The sequence below is a fragment of the Neovison vison genome, chromosome 6 (assembly GCF_020171115.1).
Source record: "Neovison vison isolate M4711 chromosome 6, ASM_NN_V1, whole genome shotgun sequence".
NCBI classification, from domain to species: Eukaryota; Metazoa; Chordata; class Mammalia; order Carnivora; family Mustelidae; genus Neogale; species Neogale vison.
In genome coordinates, this window is record NC_058096.1 from 117,050,197 (window position 1) to 117,070,473 (window position 20,277).

General features: G+C 44.7%; 1 protein-coding gene across 1 annotated transcript; it reads right to left on the reverse strand.

Moving 5' to 3' along the window:
• Window positions 1–559: 559 nt before the first annotated feature.
• APOD (apolipoprotein D) lies at window positions 560–17,892 on the reverse strand. The gene is made up of 5 exons (XM_044252045.1): window positions 17,763–17,892; window positions 13,540–13,669; window positions 7,561–7,682; window positions 4,062–4,150; window positions 560–1,015 (listed from the first exon to the last, which is right to left on the reverse strand). The coding sequence occupies exons 2-5, from the start codon at window positions 13,660–13,662 to the stop codon at window positions 780–782; spliced, it is 570 nt and encodes a 189-aa protein (XP_044107980.1). The 5' UTR covers window positions 13,663–13,669; window positions 17,763–17,892; the 3' UTR covers window positions 560–779.
• Window positions 17,893–20,277: the final 2,385 nt, after the last annotated feature.

Genomic DNA, 20,277 nt, shown 5'->3' on the forward strand with positions numbered 1-20,277 from the left:
TCCCGGAGCTCCCCACGGTTCCCTCCATGTGCTGCTACCTTTGCACACCTCAGCTTGGATTATACATGCATCTATACGTGTCAGTCTCCCTCGCTAGTCTGGGAGTTTCTGTGGGATGACAAGGTTTCAATGCCTGGAATACAGCTGGGCCTCAGTAAATATCAGTTGAATGAAAGACACCCAAAAAGTATTCTCTTAAAAAACAAAAATCCCCATAGTCTTCTCTCTTATTGATTCTCCCCTGCACGGACTCCAAGATGGCCCCCTGATTTAGCCTGACTCTGAGGACCTCCTGATGAGAAAATAAATACTTCAAAGAGACTGCCTGTCAAGAGACTCAAAAAACAGAAGTGATTCCCCCCTAAAGGAGTGCCCACTGCAAGATGGTGACACCTGGATTCAGGCCACCCATCACTGGCCTTTGCCACCAGCTGTCCCCTTCCAGAAACAGGATTGTTACCTTTAAACTGTGCACTGCTTCGTTTCTTTCAGCAGAACTGTTCAGGGATCTCCAAACATAAGCTTATAATGAAAACCCCACAATAACCAATTCAGAATCTACTGTGAGCACAGCAGGTCAGCAACAAGTTTATTATTAGACTGGCAAGGTCACAGACTGGTGCATGGCTAAGTGTTTGGGCCAACTCTCCTTGGGTTTCTGCTGTCAAATTTCCCTTCTTGGTGTTTGCAATGGTTTGCGGCGGTGCGTTTGTCTTTATGGGGGTGGGGAGCAAAGCAAAAGAAGTAACAGAGAAATAATGCAGGTTCCCTCAAGCCTCTCACAGTGACTCAGGGCAATTCACTTGATCAGTGATAGTCATTTTCTCAATGTCAATGTCATTAGAGGTCAGGATATCTTTTAGATAGGTCACAGTTTCTGGAGGGAGATAAGGGTTTCTTCCCAAGATCCAAACATGATCCATGTGAAAAAGCCAGACGATTGTGGTGCAGGAGTACACGAGGGCGTAGTTCTCGTAGTCGGTGGCCAGAACCCAGTATGGAGCCGAGGGCATCACTGAGAACAAGAGGGCAGTGTTAAGCGGGAAGAGGGTAAGAGGAACCTTCATCTCCAGGACCCAGGAAGTCAGGGTCCTAGTTCTTCTACATGAGGGCTTCTTAACTCTGAGTTCATGTGGGAATCTTATGGGAGCTTTAAAAAATCCTAGGCCACCACCTTCAGGCCTGCCCACATCCTGATGTGGGGGTGACTGGAACTCCTGAAGTCTCCCTCAGTGATTCCAGTCTGCAGCCCGAGCTCAGAGCCATCATTCTGGATCCTCCCTCCCTGGCAGCAGATTGGTCTGCAGAAGGCGACGGTTCATAGGGAATTTTGTTGGACCCCCTAGACTAATAGGCTGCACTGAGCACTAGTACAAATGGAGGCACCACTTAGATAAGGGGAGTCAAGAATGTGACGTCAGGGGATGCCTGGGTGCCTCAGTTCATGATTTCAGGGTCCTGGGATCGAGTCCCACATCAGGCTCCCTGCTCAGCGGGGAGTCTGCTTGTCCCTCTGCAGCTCCCTCTGCTTATGTGTGCTCCCCCCCCCCCAACAAATAAATTTTAAAAATCTTTAGAAGAAAAGAGAATGTGAGGTCAGGGGCCCCAGGCTTTCCAGGTCTGTACTTCCCCAATTCCTTTAGAAACTGCCTAGGGAAGGAATTAAGGACTAATGCTGAATTGTTTTTCTTTTTGTGTGATCTTCAGAAGTTCCTCTGTTCTTAAGAATCAGGTGATAACAGGTTAAAAACTCTTTCTCACAAAGGGCCTATAAGGATTCATTGAATGACATCTGCCTAGTATCAAAATTTCAGCATTAAGGGGTCCTTATGGAAAAAGGGAAGATTTACCTTCTCCATCTGAATCCAGAAACTTCCTCTATTAACTTACCTCCACACCGCAGTCCAAGGCAAGGAAAAGTCATAGCCTACCTTGTTAAAGTTAAGTGGAACATGAACCCAAATGGCAGAAAGCTGTGAGCTGACCCCATAAGAACAAAAGATTTCGACACATATCCCATCATGGGAGGTTTGCTTTCCTGGGTTTCAAGCATCCCACCTCCTCCACTCCAAAATAATCCCCGTTTGCCAAGCCAAACCATATCTCAACACTCGTGAATGACCATGAGAAGCTGGACAAAGGAGGCAGTGTGTGAGAGGTTAGAGCTTGGCTGGGCATCAAAGACCCAGCTGGTCATCAGTATAATACAAGAGGGCCAATCCAGATGACAACCCAACAAGGTCCCTCCTCTGTCTGACTTTCTACCTATTTTATAAATATGAAAAAGGAAGGACACTTGGAGGATGCCTGATGGACAGAAGCCTGTACAAGGCTACGGGGCCCACACTGAGAGCTGTTTCTGACTTACCTTTCTAGCCCTGTTGGTGCCTGCCTGTGGGCTCCCCATGAGAAGCTCGTATTTGTCATATATCTGCTATCTGTGACTTTCCACTGCTTTGTGTGTTCCCAGCTGGACCGAGAACTCTGCAACCCTGAGCTGTCTGGAGGAAATGTTCTTCCAACCTCTTTTGGTGATGGCCTCATGCCCCACCTGCACACATTCAGGAGTTCACATGCTGTCTTCCTCCCACAGGGTCTAGATCTCAAGACCCATTTACCCAGATGTTTCTTCTCAGCAAAGAAAATTTCCATGATTCTGTATTAGAAAACTCTGACAGCCTCCTACTGCTTCTGGGAGGCACTTCAACCCAGGAACATGGCTTTTGAGGCTCTACCCAGTCTTGTCTTGTGCTCCACGTATCTGCCCATCCTCTGGGCTTCTCTCTGCAGGCCTTTCCTCTTGCCATTCTTGCACTTGGGACAGCCTTTCCCATAATCCCCACACACCCTGGAAGACCCACCAGAATACATCTCCTCCTCCTCTGATTGCCCTGCCAGGAGCTCTTGCCTCTTCCAGCTCCTGTTCCAGGCTTCTTTTGTAAGGTCATGCCCATAATATTTGGCCTTGCCTCCTATCCCCACCCCTCAATTGAGAGTTTGGGGTCCTATGTTTTGGTCCCAAGTCTGCCTTTAATTAGTCCAGTGACCTTGCCTCCATCATCTAGCTTTTCTGCACTTGGACTTTCTTATTTGTGATATAAACAAGAGAAACTGACATATACAAAGCCCCTTCCATTTACGGAGCATTTGCCATCTCATTTACCTTTACAACACTGGGCACAGAGGTGACGATATCTGCCTATGGTCACATGTGCAGGAAGAACTGTTTTCATCTCCCAGCATTCCTATCTTGGTGTATAAAATAAGAGTGTCCTCTCTGCTCCCCTCTACGGGCTTGATGGGGGGTGGGAGGTAGTGATTCCTCTTGCAGCTGTGACTTCAGTATCCGCCACTTGGGTGGGGAGAGGGACCTTCGAGCACACTGGGAATTAAGAAATCTCACATTTCTGACCTGCCTTCACCCGTGTGTCTGTATCAACAGTAAAACTAGTATTTGGTGTTTTCTCTGTTGCCCGTGTCCATTCCTCCATGAGCCCAGAGCTCAGAGGGCACATGCCCATGATCATATATCCCTCAGAGAAACCCACAGTGTGGCGAGAAAGTGGCAGACAAAGCCGGGGCTCAGATTTGCCTTCACTCATTATCTCTTGCTGTCAAGCTTCTGTGCATATCAATTGTTTTGCTAAGAACACCACTATTAACTATTACTAACCACTAATGTTTCCAGCCTCTGTTTCCTGGGGAGTGGGGGTGGTGGGAGGTGGGAAAGGCGGGATTGGTTATCCTACTGCTCAGACCCTGTGTGCTGCTATCTGTGCTTCCTCTATGGAAACGTGGTAGTTTTTAATAGTAAATCGCCTATGTACTTGTCAGTATCCACACTGGGGTTTAAGTCCCTCGGGAACAAGCCCGGCTCTGTCTGGCTCGTCATTGTTATCTTTGGTGCCTAGCCCTGAGCTGCATGTAGCCGGTGCTCAACAAATAATTATGTATTAAGTCCCACCCAGGGCTCTGACTTCTCATCTGAGGTAGAAAAGGCTCTAACTTTCAGTTTGTGTATCTCTTATCCCTGAAACCTCCCAAGCGAAGTGAATACTTACACCAGAAAAACTTAACTCCCAGCTTGGCAGGCTCTGTAAGGTTGCCCTGGGTGGCTTCGCCTTCGATTTGATTCACAGTTCCATCAGATCTGCAATGCGTTAAAACAAAAAAACAAAAAAACAAAACAACGAAAAACCTTAACTCATGGGAAGTCAAAAATCAGTGAAAGGCAAGATGTGTGACACTAAGGACCACGGCGGCAAGAATGTGATTGCGGGTTAGGAAGGCTCTGTCCCCTCTCCTTTGTCACTGTCTCACACCAGGCGGAAGCAAATGGCCTTGGAATGATAAGAAGCAAGAACTGAAATGCTCCAGGACCGGATAACATGTTAGGCCTTTGCCCTTTAGGGCTATTTTTTGGGTCCTGCAAGGCCATTTCCCATTCTCAGGCTCCAGAGGGAGGAAGTAAAAGAGAAGGAAAAAACAAACAAACGAAACAACCCAATACACTAAGAAGATTAGCTTCTTTAAAAACAAGAAAGAGCCAAAGGAAAAAACAAACAAACAAACAAACAAACAAACAAAAAAAACGAGGACTGCTGGAAGTCTGGAGATCTGCAAGCTTTCCCTGCTCTTGGGGTCTCAGTGACATCTGTCCCATAAAGGCATTCATTCACCTGAGCTCCAAGACCCCTATCCAGCCCAGCAGGCTTCTGACTGAGTGTGGGAGATTTTGACCCCGGCCAGGTACAGCAGGCAAAGAGAAAACATTTGTGATTCTCAGAGATGTTGAATGAGAAGAAATGCCCATCTCACAACGAGTGCCACCTTCCACTTACAATTGGCAGTGTCATTTCTTTCTTAGGGATTTATAAAATGGTGGTGTTTCTGAAGTGATGGCCTCAGATTGGATGAAGTACTTTCACTCTTTTGAAGGGAGCTGGCTCCATTTCCGGGTAACTGGCCATGACCTTGGGGACCTGGGGGAGCGGGAAAAGGCCTGGGGATAGACTGAAGGAAGGTGCTCACATATCACAGGGCTCTTTGAGGACACTGAAGGATGAGGACCCCATTTGTCTCTCCTCAAGGGGCAAACTAAAACTAGAGGAGTAGCGTGTGTTAGAGTCAGTAGGAGGGGCGCCCAGGTGCCTCAGGGTTTAAGCTTCTGCCTTCGGCTCAGGTCATGATCTTAGGGTCCTGGGATCGAGCCATGCGCTGGGCTCTCTGCTCAGCAGGGAGCCTGCTTACCCCCCTCCCCTGCCCCCTCTCTGTGTGCTGTTCTGCCTACTTGTGATCTCTCTCACTCTCTGTCAAATAAAGAAAGTCAGTAGGCTATGTTTAGTGTTGATGTCCAGAAACCAGACAAGAAACAGGTAAGGAAGGATGGCAGAGGTACTCTGATGCTGTTGGATATGCTGCTGGATGTCTGTCAGTCCTCAAGTAGGGCTGGAGACCAGACCCTGAGCTGTCACCTGGAACTCCACTGGGAAGACAAGAAGAAGGTCCGTTTCCATCTGCATACGGTTGCTTAGCAACAAACCAGCTTCTTCTCAACAGACTCCTCCCCTTTCCTTCATCATTTATGCTTTGTCCAGAACAGTTTCCAAAAAACATTCTCTGATCATAAGCTCACAGTTTGTTCATGGGAAAAACACACATGTCTTTTTCAAGGAAGGCAGCGGTATTTATTAAATGAGTAGACCACACCAAACACTGTTCTAAGTGATTTGCATGTGTTATCTCACCCAAAGCTCACAAAGCCCTATGGAGGGAAGTTTTATGATTATCGCCATTTTACAGAGAGGAAATAAGAGGCTTAGAGAATGAGCATAAATCACTGAAGATCCCATTGTCAGTATCTGGCAGAACCAGGATTTGAAACTGGGCAGCCTAACTCCCCAGCCTGAGCCCTTCAACTCCCAGCCCTGTGCCAGCTGCCCTGGCCCTCAGATTCTCCGACCTGAGAGTACTTTGCTCCGACTCCATGCTGTGCCTCTCTGCCCATTTGACAGTACTCCTGAGAGGAAAACCGTTCCCCTCTCCTGAACTAGCAAATATTTCTCCGTGTGCCCTTGAATCTTAAACAGACGTGACCCTGCAGGCTAAGCAACCTAATACTCAGGATACGGTTCCAGACGACTCCCCGCCAGCTCCAAAGGAGAGGTGAAAGAGGTTTGGGATCTGTGTCATTGCCTGACTCTTGGTCACAGAATGGGACAAAATATTTGAAATGAAGTCACTGCAACTTTAGATGGCTGCCTGCCTCCCAATTCCTGGAGCCTTTCCTGGGCTCTAAAATAAGCTGGTTTTCTCTTTATAGGCCCTTAAGAGTAAGACACTCACTCTTGTATGTACGCAGGGCCAGCAGTTACACCCCCCCCCCCCAGTGTCTTGGCTCACAGTAAGCTTAGTGGATAGTAGGATGGCCACACGAAGCCCTAGTAACTTCCAGGCTGGTTTGTGGTTGTTTTTTGGAGTTGACACTGTTCTCAGATCCTGTAGGGAACAGGAAGGACAACCCTTCATCCCCAGCCTTCCTTTCATGTGTCCTCTGTCCTCTTCCTCATTTCACTTCTTAAATTTTCGTGTTGTTACTTACAAACTGTGTGGCCCTTGGGAAATTACTTGACCTCTCTGTACCTCAGTTTCCTCTTCTAGAAAAATGAGGTTAATAACAGCATCTACCTCAGGGTCGCTATGGGGATGAAATGAATATACACACTCATTTACATATACATACATATAGGTCCACATGTGTACAGGTGTGTACAAAATAGTGCCTTGCACAAAGGAAGTGCTTAATATCTGTCACTATTTATTGTTGCTCTTATTTTTGTTGTGGAAGGTAGGAACTTTTTCTGGGGCTCTTTTAAAGTTTACATTTGCTTTCTAAAGTATGAATTTTTGTATCAAATAGAAATCCATTAGAAGCTCCCAGTAATAAAAAAGTATACTTTTCTAAGCTTTCCTGTCACAAAACCCAGAGGGTGACTATATCTGTATCTAATAGTCAAAGTTGTCTGGAGATGGAATAAATTGTCATGGAAGGCAATAAGCTACCCATTCCTGGAAGGATTCAAGCAGAGCTGAATGTCCTCTGTCAGTAGATAATGTACAAGGGCTTCTCTCTTGGTTTGGGAGATCAGATGAGAAGGTTCCTCCCCTTGTCCTCTGCTGAGTATCTATTTCACAATTAACTGTGTATCTACAGTTTGGGTTCCCATTGAGTCCCAAGTGCCTTTCCTGCGGAGTACATAGACAACAGGTACATAATACAGGGAGTACACAATAGAGTAAGTACACAATACAGTAAAATGCTCTGCCAGTGGTCTTACAAATAAATGAGTAGTTCCTCGCACCTCCCCCTCCCCCCTGCCATGCCCCGCCATTCCGCTTGCCAAGAGTCATCATCTCAGGACCTGCTGTGAACAGGTAGTGCATACCCAGCCGCAATGGCATCCCCCTTGAACTAGACTGCAAGGACACCCAGTCACCCCAGGACAGCTCTCTAGTGGCTGGCTCCAGGACTGTGCTGCTTTTGAAACCACAGCCACTCACCTCAACTCCTGGTTTATCACTTTGATGTTTCCGTTTTCCATTAACGAGTAGTTGGCCTGGATGCAACTTCCCTTCTCAAAGCTCACCGGGATCTTCTCAATTTCATACCATCGTCCAAGATACTGCAGAGATAACAACAAACAGAGAAAACTCTGCGGTTCTCTGGGGACCTGCAAACTCTTCCCTATTGTTGTCTTTTAGAGCAGAGCCCTTTCCTGGGAAACCAAGCAAAATGGGCTGCATTGTTCCCAACAGCAACTGAGCCAGATATTGATTCAAAGGAGAGTAAGTGAATCAGATGTGCAGGCGTTTGTCGAATGCCGCAGTTTATTCCTCAAGTGCTTTTTATTTAGATATGCTGTCAGTGGCCCCTCCAGCCAAAATCTATGTGAAATTCTAGACTCTGTAAAAGAGAGGGCTCAGTCCAGATGATGTAAGGTGACATCTCAAATATTTTGTGATTCTACGAGGCATCTCTGAATTGTGTGCAAAATCAGATATGTTCCTGTGGGGAACTGGAACTCCAGGATTGGTAGAATTCTCCTCATTTGACCCTGGAGAGGGAACTGGTCACAAAGGCTTTTGGCAGGTGATGAGGATTTAGGAGACTGATATCATTCTTCCCCTGGGGGCTTGGTCTCAGTTTATAACTTCATGTACAGAGTCAGCATTAAAGGAAGTGTGTGACTGTGGGTGAGGGGAGACAGGTGTTTTCTTGTGTCCATGCACCGTCTTGCATGGAGACTGCTCCAATTTACAACCTCCATGGGGGGCAATGTGGAATTATCTAGCAAAGCTGAAAATACATACAGTGCATATATGAGGTTATTTGCTGCAGTACTGTTTTTAAGAACGAAACACAGGAAACTAGAGTCTAAGTGAGCATTAGTAGGGAATGGGGTCCATAAATGATGGCAACATCCATGCAATGGAATGTTATACTCCTTTTCTTAAAGGAGTCATATACAATTACTCCAAGATATATTCAATGGAAAAAGAGCTGGGTGAAAAATAGAGCGCATGGAAAAATGGGGGAAAGGTTATTATATTCATTTTTTTAAAAGATTTTATTTACTTATTTTGAGAGAGAGAGAGTGCAAGCATGAATGGGGGCAGAGGGAGAAGGAGAAGCATACTCCCTGCTGAGCAGGGATCCTGATGTGGGGCTCCATCCCAGGACCCTGAGATCAGGACCTGAGCTGAAGCAGATGCTCAACCAACTGAGCCCCCCAGGTCCCAATTACATTCATTTTCTGTCCCCGCTATAACAAACAAGTTACCACAAGCTCACAACATGAATTTGTGGTCTCACAGTTCTGTACATCAAGTGAGCTTGGTTAATATCAAGGTGTTGGCAAGGCTGTGTTCCTTTCTAGAGGCTCTAGAGAACTCTGTCTTCTTGCCTTGTCCAAGTTCTAGAGGCCACCCACATTCCTTGGTTGGTGAACTCCTTCCTCCGTCTTCAGGGCCAGCAAAAGCAGGGGACATCCTTATCACACTGCATCTTTCTGACCACAGCTGGGGAAGATTCTCTGCTTTCAGTGATTAGACTGGGCTCACTGGATAATCCAGGCCACTCTTGCCATCTCCAAGTCTAGAACTGTAATCACATCAACACAATTCCCCTTTCCATGGAAAGTAGCATATCCACAGGTTCCAGGGATCTGGGTGTGGACATCGTTCTGCCTACTGCAGTTATGTATGTATTTGTGGACGTAAACATTATCTCCCAAAAGATACACAGTGAACTGTTTTTACTGGTTGCTACTAGAGAGGCAAACTGAGGTGGGAAGGAATAAAGCTTTTCATCGAATGTTCTTTGGTACACTTAGAATTTTGAACCATATGAATATATTTACTTAGTCAAAATACTAATTCAAAAGATTTTAGAAATTTATTACCCAACAAGGGAAAAATCGGAGATGCACTCACCTTCAATAGAGTCAGGCTTTGAACTGAGAGCGTCCTGCCAACAGGGGGCAGTATTACGCCAGTCACATGGCTCTTTGCTCAAATCTATACTCCTGTTTATGACATAAATGTTCCACTCATTTATGAAAGCACATCTTTCCATTAAACCACTGAAATCAACATTCACTTAAAGCACCGAAAAATAAGATGAAAGACCATTTGGTTTCCTCGGCATCCTCAAAAAAAGCTCCATTTTATACAGAGCATTTAAAAGAGTTCTGTTATTGTTAAGGTGAGTTCAGGGCTCCACAATTAAAACCGAGGAAGCGTGATTTTCCAGTAAAGAGGCAACTCGGAGGTTGAAGATTGCTTTTCATGTCATGCTTCTTTGTAATTTCATAGTATTTTTGTGAAAGCCATTTCATGGTTTTGGGTCTGCTTCTCTAACCGCGTAAGGAGAGAGCAATGTTTAAAAAGAATTCTGGAGAGGCGCCTGCGAGGCTCAGTCTGTTCGGCTTCCAGCTCTTGATTTTGGCTCAGATCATGATCTTGGGAATTGAGAGACTGAGCCCTGCAATGGGCTCCACACTGATTGGGGAGCCTACTTGGGATCCTCTCTCTCTCTGTCCCTCTGCCCCTCCCTGCTCCTGTGCAAGCCCCCCCCCCACCTCCCACAGCCTGCTCTCTCTCTCATTCTCACTTTCAAAAAAAAAAAAGGAAAGAAATGAAAAAAGAATCCTGGAAAAGATAGAAGTAAAACTATCTGTATTTGCAGATAGCATGATTTTGTAATAGAAAATCCCAAGAAATCCACACAAAAAGAACTATAGGAACTGATAAATGCAATCAGCAAGGTTAAAGGATACGAGATCAATATACAGAAAGCAAACGGGTTTCTACACTTACAATGAACCCTCTATAAGTTATGAAAATTCCGCTTACAATAGTATCAAACAAATAAAATACTTAGGAATAAAAGAAACGCAAAACTTATACTCTGAAAAATATAAAACATTGTTGAAAGAAATGAAAGAAGACCTAAATAAATGGAAAGATAATCTATGTTCAGGGACTAGAAGGCTTAAAATTGTTAAGATGACAATGTTCTCCAGATTGATTTAGATTCAGTGCAGTCTTTATAAAAACAAAACAAGAGAGAAGCACAGTGGAAACATGTTGGGCCCATAAAAACAAAACAAAACAAAAGACAACAACTCTGCTTTTTTACAGAAATTGACAACCAGATCCTGAAATTCATATGGAAATGAAAAGGATTCAGACTAGCCAGAAGAACAAAGTTGGAGGCCTCATATATTCTAATTTCAAAACTTACTACAAAGCTATAGTAATCAATACTGTATAGCACTAGCATAAGAATGGATATATATAACAATATAATAGAATTGAAAGTCCAAAAAATAAACTCTTACATATATGGCCAATTGATTTCAACAAGGATGCCAAGATTATTCGATGGAAGAATAGTCTTGTCAACAAAAAGTTCTGTGACAACTGAATATCCAAAATAATAAAGTTGGACTTCTATATCATCCTATATACAAAGTTTAACTTAAAATGGACCACAAATTTAAATGCAATGATTAAAACTAAAAAAAAAAACTTTTAAGAAAATATAGAAATTATTCTTCATAACCTTCCATTAGGCAATGAATTTTTTAGAAATCAAAAGCACAAGCCACAAAAGAAGAAAATAGATAAATTGTAACTCATTAATATTAAAAACTTTTGTGCTTCAAAGGACACATTGATAAAGTGAAAAGAGAATCCACAGGATGGGGTAAATATTTGCAAATCCTATATTTGATAAGAGACTTGTATCTAAAACATATAAAGAATTCTCAGAGCTCAACAATTAAAAGATAAATAATCCAAGTAAAAGATGGGCAAAGGACTCAGACATTTCTCCAAAGAAGATATACAAATGGACAATAAATGCATGAAAAGATGCTCATCATCATTAACCATCAGAGAAATACAAATCAAAACCACATTGAGATACCACTTCATGCCCTCTAAAATTTTAAGGGCTATAATCCAAAAGATGTGATAACAAGTGTGAGCAAAGATACGGAGAGATCGGTGTGAGACACTGCTGGTGGGAATGTAAAATGGTGATGCAGCTCTTTTGGAAAACAGTCTGGCAGTTTCTCAAAAGATTAACGTGGAGTTACCATATGACCTAGCAATTCTCCTTCCAGCTATATGCCCAGGAGAACTGAAAATGTATGTCCACCAAAAAAACTCCCATAAAGACAAACACACAAAAATCTTACACATGAATGCTTGTAGCAGCATTATTCCTAATAGTTTAAAAGTGTAAACAACCCAAATGATGAACAGATAAATAACATGTGGTATTATTCATGCAGGAGAATATTATTTGCCAATGAAAAGGGCTGAAGTATAGATGCATAGTACAGTATGGATGAACTTTTAAAATATTATGTTGCGTGAAAGGAATCAGTCTAAAAAAACCACGTACTGTATGATTCTGCCCCTATGAAATGTCCAGAATAGGCAAATTCATAGGGAGAGCTGATTGCCTGGGGCTGGGAGGAGGATGGGAAATGGAGAGTGACTATTTGTGGATAGGAATGATGAACATATTATAAAATTGATTGTGGTGATGGTTTCATAACTCCAATTATACAAAAAAATAGAAAGTGAACTTTAAACAGGTGAATTATGTGTTACATGAATTATATTTCAGCAAAACTTTGTTAAACATCCCGCTTCACGCCTCAAGGGACTTTTGTAAATAGAGTCCAATTATAATTATCAAAGTGTCTTTGGATTTTTACCCCCAAACAGAAATATAATTCAAATTCCCTGGATTTTTTTCTGGAAAATCTCCCATAGCTTAGCAGGGTTGCCTGAATAAAGGGACCAGCCTGTAACAGTTATAGAGTGAGCGATGTAAACTGTACTGTATGTGTCCTTCCTACCTCCCCTGTGTGACTCTGTGGACGGTGCTCCTTCCCCACAACCTGCAGGCTCTGAGCTCTCGTCCCTCACTCCTGTACCTAATCCACCCCAAGAGGTCCCAACACTTATTCATACTGAGGAGTGAGTGACTGATAACAATTTTAATATTGCCCATCATGAGTACTGGCTCTTAAAAAAGATCCAAACTTTCTGTTAAGGAGAAAATGTCTTAAGAGCGAGACTCTAGGCATGAGTTCATAGCAATGGAAACCTTTCCTGTTTCCACTAGTTGCCTCTTTCTCCTATTCCCTGCTTGTAGATATGCACATATATACACTGGAAGGCTGGGCCTGATCCCAGGAAGAAAAGCCACATATGGGGACCTGGTTATATTGGAATCTTTTTAGAGCAGGTAACAAGAAAGCCTCTTGAGGAAGTTCTGTCCTCTTCTAGGTCCTACGGGAGGAACTCATGGGTGCCCAGCACCATGGCGAAGCCTGGTCTTGAATCCCCCTCTGCATGGATTAGCAGGGCGACCTGGGTCGGTGATGAGCTGTCTGACATTGAGCTTCTTCATCCGTAGAATACGGAGAATAGCCCTGGAGCTGCTGCCTGCCCATCAACTACGGCGTGTCCTCTCAGCCTAGCTGGGTTCACCTCTGCCACTGTGGACAATTCCCACGAACACGCTGCCAGCTGCTCACCTTGAGCTCACATCTCCCCCTTTGCCGAAGACCTTGCCAGCACCCCAGAGTGCCCACAGCTGGCTCATACCCCTTCCATGGGACAATCTGAGGCGCATTCTACACATTTCCTCAGAGGATTCCCAGCAGGACAGAACCCTCTTGTTAACAGTGTTACTGTTGAGGAATGCACCCTTAGTTACTCTTCTACTTCTCTGTCTGCTTCCCCACAGACCCACATTGCTTCCTGGGATCATCCTCCCCAAACTCTCTGCTCCCCAGTTCTTGCCTGAGTCTGCTCTTGGGGGATCACCAAAGAGGATCAGTACCTACCCCAAGGCTAGCTGTGGGACTCAAAGCAGAATACTAACTCTGAAGCCTGGCAGATGTTTATTCAAACGGGAGGCAAAACGGATAGGAGGTTAGCCTTTTACCACACCTTATTCACATCAAAGTTCTCCTGCACTGGAGGAGTCGGGCATTTCCCAAGATGGAAGGCTTGTCCGGATGCCGCACTGAAGAGGCTGGCCAGCGCGGAGAGCAGCAGCAGCGCGGTCACCATCTTAGGGCTGTGGAGGGAACCCGGAGTTAGGAGAAACAAAGCTGCTTGTGTCGATCTGGGCTTCCAAGGACATGCAGTCACACAGGGTGGGGGGGGGATTTCTGGGGACCGCTCTGGAGACCTCCCCCTGAACCCTTTGACAATCGCCCTGCAGGCCACCTGGGTCATCATCTTCATGGCACTGGGAGGCATTCCACCCCCCGGAGCCTCTCCAGACACTCTGTACCCCCTGGGAAAGCACATTCTGCCTGGTGTTGGAGCTCCTTGGATTTATTTTCCAACTGCTCCCTCCCAATTATGCATTTTTCAAGGACAGGCACCCCCAGGACCTGGCAGTGTCAGGCACAGTCCAGACTTGTTAATGAAGAGAAACGATGTGGGGTGGGGGTAGGAAAAGGTTGAAGTTGTCGAGGGAACCACGCGAGAGAAAAAAGATGAACATAAACAGAGCAGACATTTGGTGTGTTAGGAGACTCATAAGAGAGATGCCTCCTTGATCAACAGCCCGCCTCTCACCCACCCCCCCACTCCACCCCCGCCTTGCTGGGCTGTTCACCAACCAAGAAATATGCCTGAGACCTGACAGGCAGCTGCGTATTGGGGGACCGCAAGGCACCCCAGCTGGGTTCAAATGCAGGCTTTGCCACATACTAAGTATAACTGTGTCCAGTTCACACTTGAGCTTTCCAGGCTATTATGTGGAAATAATAATAATACCAACTCCAGGAAGTTTTGTGAGAATTAAATGAGATGTATAGAGACAGCATTTCAGGTGGTGTCTGATATAGAGAAAATGTTTCATAAACTAGTTGTTATTACCATGAAAAGCAGACACAAATAATTGTTTCCTGAATTTCTCTTTGGACGTCTGTTGGGAATATTTTTCTTTCTTTCTTTTTTTAAAATTTTATTTATTTGACAGAGAGACAGCGAGAGAGGGAACACAATCAAGGGGGGTGGGAGAGGGAAAAGCAGGCTCCCTGCTAGCAGGGAGCCCAATGAGGGATTCAATCCCAGGACTCTGGGACCATGACCTGAGCTAAAGGCAGACGCTTAACAACTGAGCCACCCAGGTGCCCTGTGGGGATATTTTTCATAGATGTGCATTTATTTTTATTTTTATTTATTCTTTTAGTTGCATAGACAGGGAAACCGATGTGCATTTAACTAGAGACGGACCAGTAGCTGGCAACAGCCCAAGCTCCCTTCCCTTCTTCTTGCCCTGACCTCTTCTGTGTGACTCCTTGCCTGTGGCTGCACAGGAGCTATTTCTAGCTCTTTGCCTTTCTCCCTGCAATGAAGAAAACTGAATCCATGCAAGCCAAATGTTCTCAGATCTGAGCATTTAAAAGGATGTGTCATAACAGGAATAATTATAACCACTTTATTATGGTTAAACCTCTAAATAACCTTTAATAATCAATAGCTTTTCTTCTGGAGGTTTCACTGCTCCATTTCCAAAGGAACAGTTACATAATGAGTAAAGCTGCCAGCCAGGGATGGTGGTGGTGGGGTGGTGGCTGAGTCTCCCTTGAGCAAGCCAAGTCTGGGTAGGACCCCACCTTCTCTGAGAATCCATCTCCCATCGGCTCCTTCCACCATGTAAACAACATCTGTATTTTAACCTTTAGGAGATGATGGGAATCGCCTGACCTTACAAAAATTTGCATCCATCTCTGAGAAATTCTTAGAACTGCGGAGCTCTACTCTTGGCCCTCAGTAGGTTCCTAATTCTCCGTGCCTTGGCCAGAAGATCCAAACTCAAAGGCTGGTCACACATTACGCACGTTCTACAGGGCCCCCCAAACTGGCGGGACTTGAGAGGTCCTTTACCCATTCCCCAAACCCCCGAGTGTACAGATGGAAGCTGAATGCCAGAAGGGGCAGAGAGCTGGGACTCAGGGGCCATCGCCAGCTGAACATCCTGCAGCGACCCTCAGACAGGTTTCCTTCTGCACACCAGCTTTGGTGACTTTCAGTAAACACCTACCTCTGTAACCTTGATGAGCCTCATTTCACCCAGTGACAACTACACCAAAAGTCAGTTCCCTGTCTTACTCTGACAAATCTCTTATTACAAAATGTTCTCTTGGGGGCTGAAGCATGTGCTTTAGCTCTGTGGGAGGATTTCAGAGCAAGGCTAATTCTTAGCGTTGCTCGCATCTCTTCCAAAGATGTCTCTCCTTGCAAGAGTTTTACTCCTCTGGTTAAAACTTTCTGCGAGGGTAACGGTTGATGGCATCCATAATTTCTTTTCCAGGCCCCTCCCATTCCAGCTCACTCCACACTTCTTCAGCACCTTCTGAAGGGGAGGCAGTGGGGAGAGGACTTGGGAGACAAAGTGAACAAAGTGAAGCCATTTTGGTTTTAGGCTAACCCTTAACCAAAAGTCGGGAGGTCATAAAAAGGGTTACAAGTTCTGACTCACAGAGGCCTCAAGACCCCATTCCCTCAGGTAATAAAAGTGGTAAAGGCCAGACATTCTTAAAATTGCTCCCTGCAGGTAATTTCACGATCCTAAAACAATGGAAAAACTCACCAATATAAATGAAAAACCCAAAATTAAAGAGTGAGCCCCTCCCTATATGGTTAATTAATTAAAAAAACTTACAAGACCCTTTATTAGAGGCAAAGGGGTGTCCTCTTTGTCAGCTGGAAGGGGGGACTACTATTTTGTAAGGTAGCTCCTTTCTCCTATACTTAATACATCTTTGTCCCTTTCTCTAAACGGCTTGCTCTCAAATTCTTGCTTTTGCAAGGGCAAGAACCCTCTCAGCAATGGGCCTGAGGCCCTCCCTCTGAATCAAAGGTAAATCACATTATTAACATACACCTGTGAACTTGGGTATGTGTGACCTATATTTTTGCATCATCTTCTAAATACTATTGGGAAGATGTCTTAATGAGGGGAATTTACATATTTTAAAAATAAATATAATTTAGGGGTGCCTGGGTGGCTCAATGGTTTAAGCCTCTGCCTTTGGCTTAGGTCATGGTCTCAAGGTCCTGGGATCGAGCCCTGCATTGGGCTCTCTGCTCAGTGGGGAGCCTGCCTACCTCTCTGCCTACTTGTGATCTCCCTCTCTCTCTCTCTCTGTCAAATAAATAAATCTTTAAATAAATAAATAAATAAAATTTAAATGCTCTTTTAACTGAATATTCAATTACTTAGTAAGAATTCTACTAAGGTTATGGTGCACCCACACTGGGCCAGCACTGACTCTGTGAACTGAAACTCATAGTCATTGAACTTCCCCTTGGAGAAGCCCGGGCTTCAGTATGTTGAATGGGCCCTACCCCATACGGCCACAATACCCTACCTGTTAGGGTCCCACACTGACATTCTCTTTGTACACAATGGTGTTAATGAGCCCAGGTTAGTTCCTGCTAAGCTCTGAAGCCAGAACTTCCTTAGGCCAAGTCTCCTAAGAGCCTGTTTTCTTGATGCCTGCATATTACCGAGGACCTGGTCCCTGATTTTAAAGATCTGCAGATCCAAAGACGACTGGCTTCTGAGATTTCATGTGATAAAACAAAATACACTTCCGCAAGTCAATGGGTCTAAAAAACCCATTTAGCTGCTGAATCCAACAAGAAACCATGTCTTCTCAGGAAAATAGTTTTGTACCACATTGTTAAATGCATTTTCTATTCACAGGATGAATTCCAGTTCACTTTTCAGTTAATTTTGCTGCAGCACACCAGTGGATGACAGGTCCCCGAGAACCCATCCAGGACAGTACTGGTGTAGGGAAAATTTTCCTATCGTCTATCTAGAAGAGTGTGCCCAGTGCAAGCAGAAGACTCGGAGATGAGTCAACATGGGTTTGGCAGCCCAGTTCGGCATCTGTTGTCAGTCTTCTCTTGACTTGTTGTTTGGGATAGCTGAACCTCGGTTTCATCATCTGAAAATGGGACGGTTAGTATCTACCTTGGAAGGGAGCTTGAGGAAAAAGGAGACCAAATTTGCAAAGCAGCAGGCACAAACTCTCCATCCTGTTAGTTACTATTGTTAGCTGAAAAGGGGCCATAGAAAGCCAAGACTGTCTCTAGGGTAAACATCATTCATCATAAATGAAAATTAAAACCACAATACGTACCTTTTTGGTCAAGATGAAGGCAGTCTCCACATGCAAACTCACCCAATTTAGGATGCCTTCTCTTGTTGACTAGCTTCTCCCAAGCTGTTTTATAAGCTTCACAGGGTCATTGATGTTTCATTTTAATGCATGCCACACCCCGCCCAGTTCAGGAAGGCTGGCCTAAAAGCTTAGCTCTGTACCAAACACAAAAATGGGATGTTTTGTCCATCTCCCTCCCCCAGTTTCCTTCACAGCTGCTCCCTGCAAAAGAAACAATGAGATACTGTGTGTGTGCATGTATGTGAGAGCGAGGGAAAGACAAAGTGCATTTCATTCAAAACATCTTTTTTGCTGTGTGGATTTTCTAATTTAATTTTCTCAGTCAGAAATGCACTTTTAAGTTCCAGGAAGATGAGTTGCAACATGTTTTCAAGCATCTGGTATTTATTTTTCATTTTTGTGTAAATGAAAAATCAACAATTTCATTTCCCCACACAGAGCATGAATTCCATCCCATGAGGTCTGTGGTCTGGACTGTGTGGTTCGGGCAACAGGATGAAGGTTAAGAATTAGAGATTTTTTTTGTGTGATCCTGGGGAAGCCACCCACTTCTCTGAGTCTCAGTCTCCCCACTGTGAAGGAGAGACTGTCATTTCTGTGTCTGCCAGAGCTAGGGGTGCAGAGGAGTTCCCAGCTGGGAAAGAGCTGGGGCTGAGAGCTGAGAATGCCAAAGGTTTCTTGCACAGCCGCTCACTCTGGACCGTTCCTGCCCCTCTCAGCTGCATATTCTCTGTGGCCTCTTACTGCCTGGGGTGGAAGTGGATTTCAGACGAGATCGGGGGCGTTCAGGGTGGTATGGCCGTAGACTGGAAGTGGATTTCAGATGCTCATGGCACAGAGATGGGGCTGAGCCTCCTCTCTCAGTGGAATTAGCAACTTTGAATCTTAGGACTTGGGTTCTATGCCTCTGTGGTAAGGCAGTTGATAACACAGTATCTTTATCATCAATTCCTAGATGAAACGCATTCTCCAATTTCTAAGCAAGAGAGAGAGAGAGATTTATAGCACTAGGCCATATAAAGAACAACAAAAGTGAATCCTTGACCTACTAGACCCTGACGGCGTTTTCTTCAGGATGTTCTTTACCTTTTCAGGAACAGAAATGCTGATTTCCATTCAGGCTGTCTCTTGCCCTCTCTCTTCCCATGTCCTTGCTCAAATGTCACTTCCTTTATTTTTTTTTTTTTTTAAGATTTTTAATTTTTTTTATTTGACAGATAGAAATCACAAGTAGATGGAGAGGCTGGTAGAGAGAGATAGAGAGAGAGAGGGGGAAGCAGGGTCCCCGCCGAGCAGAGAGCCCAGGACCCTGAGATCACGACCCGAGCCGAAGGCAGCGGCCCAACCCACTGAGCCACCCAGGCGCCCCAAATGTCACTTCCTTTAAAAGGCCTTCCTGACCTTTGAAAAACAATACTCTTCCCACTACCACTTTGCCTCCTTGTTAGAACTTTACCTGAAATTATACCCCTGATTTGATGTATTTTTTTGCTTCTTGTGTTTCCCCACTCATATATGAGCAATACAAGTGCGTTGACTCCTTGCCGTCCCCACCCCCAGTGCAAGGACCTTGTAAGCCCTCATTAAATAAACTGAATAGAAGGGATCTACCTAGTCAAAGAATTTACTGAGGGGCGCCTTGCTGGCTAGGTTGGTAGAGCGTGCGACTTTTTTTTTTTTTTTAAGATTTTATTTATTTTTTTATTTAACAGACAAATCACAAGTAGGCAGAGATGCAGAGACAGGGGGAAGCAGACTTCCTGCTGGGCAGAGAGCCCGATGTGGGGCTCGATCCCACGACCCTGAGATCATCACCCCAGCCAAAGGCAGATGCTTAACCCACTGAGCCACTCAGGCACCCCAAGTGTGCAACTCTTGATCTAGGGGTTGTGAATTCCAGCCCTATGTTGGATGTAGAGATTACTTTAAAAAAATTGGGGCTGGGGTGCACCTGGCTGCTGGCTGGCTCAGTCTGTAAAGCCGGTGACTCTTAATCTCAGGTTTGTTAGTTTAAGCCCCACTTGGGCAAGGAGCTTACTTAAAAGTAAATGAATAAAAAAGAATTTACTGAGTATTCTAAGATCTGCAAAAGGAACAGGAGGTAATTATTTAAGAGGCTTTTATTTAAATTGTTTTTCTGGGAAACTATTAACCTGTAAATTCCTGTGTCTTCTTTACTTGCATCCCATTTGTTACCAGGAATTGCTTGTCATTGAAAAAATACACAGCTAATCTCTCATTGACCTCATAAAAAGAACATTTCCTTTACTCTAAATAGGCACACAGTTCTCCACAAAGCAATGTTGGCAAAGCTGCCAAATTTGTGAGTTGCAGATCGATCTCTTTTATCTTTTTTTTTTTTTAAGATTTATTTATGCGGCTCCAGGGTGGCTCAGTTGGTTAAGCGTCTGCGTTTCGCTCAGGTCATGATCACAGAGTCCTGTGATGAAGCCCCATATGGGCTCCCTGCTCA

What these genes read in the sequence shown, in the direction of transcription:
- APOD (XM_044252045.1), bottom strand. Translation starts at nt 13,662, where the DNA reads ATGGTGACCGCGCTGCTGCTGCTCTCCGCGCTGGCCAGCCTCTTCAGT. An exon ending in GTGATAAACCAGGAGTTGAG is followed by an intron (nt 4,151 to 7,560) that starts GTGAGTGGCTGT and finishes AACGCATTGCAG; the next exon opens with ATCTGATGGAACTGTGAATC. An exon ending in GGGAGTTAAGTTTTTCTGGT is followed by an intron (nt 1,016 to 4,061) that starts GTAAGTATTCAC and finishes TCTTGTTCTCAG; the next exon opens with TGATGCCCTCGGCTCCATAC.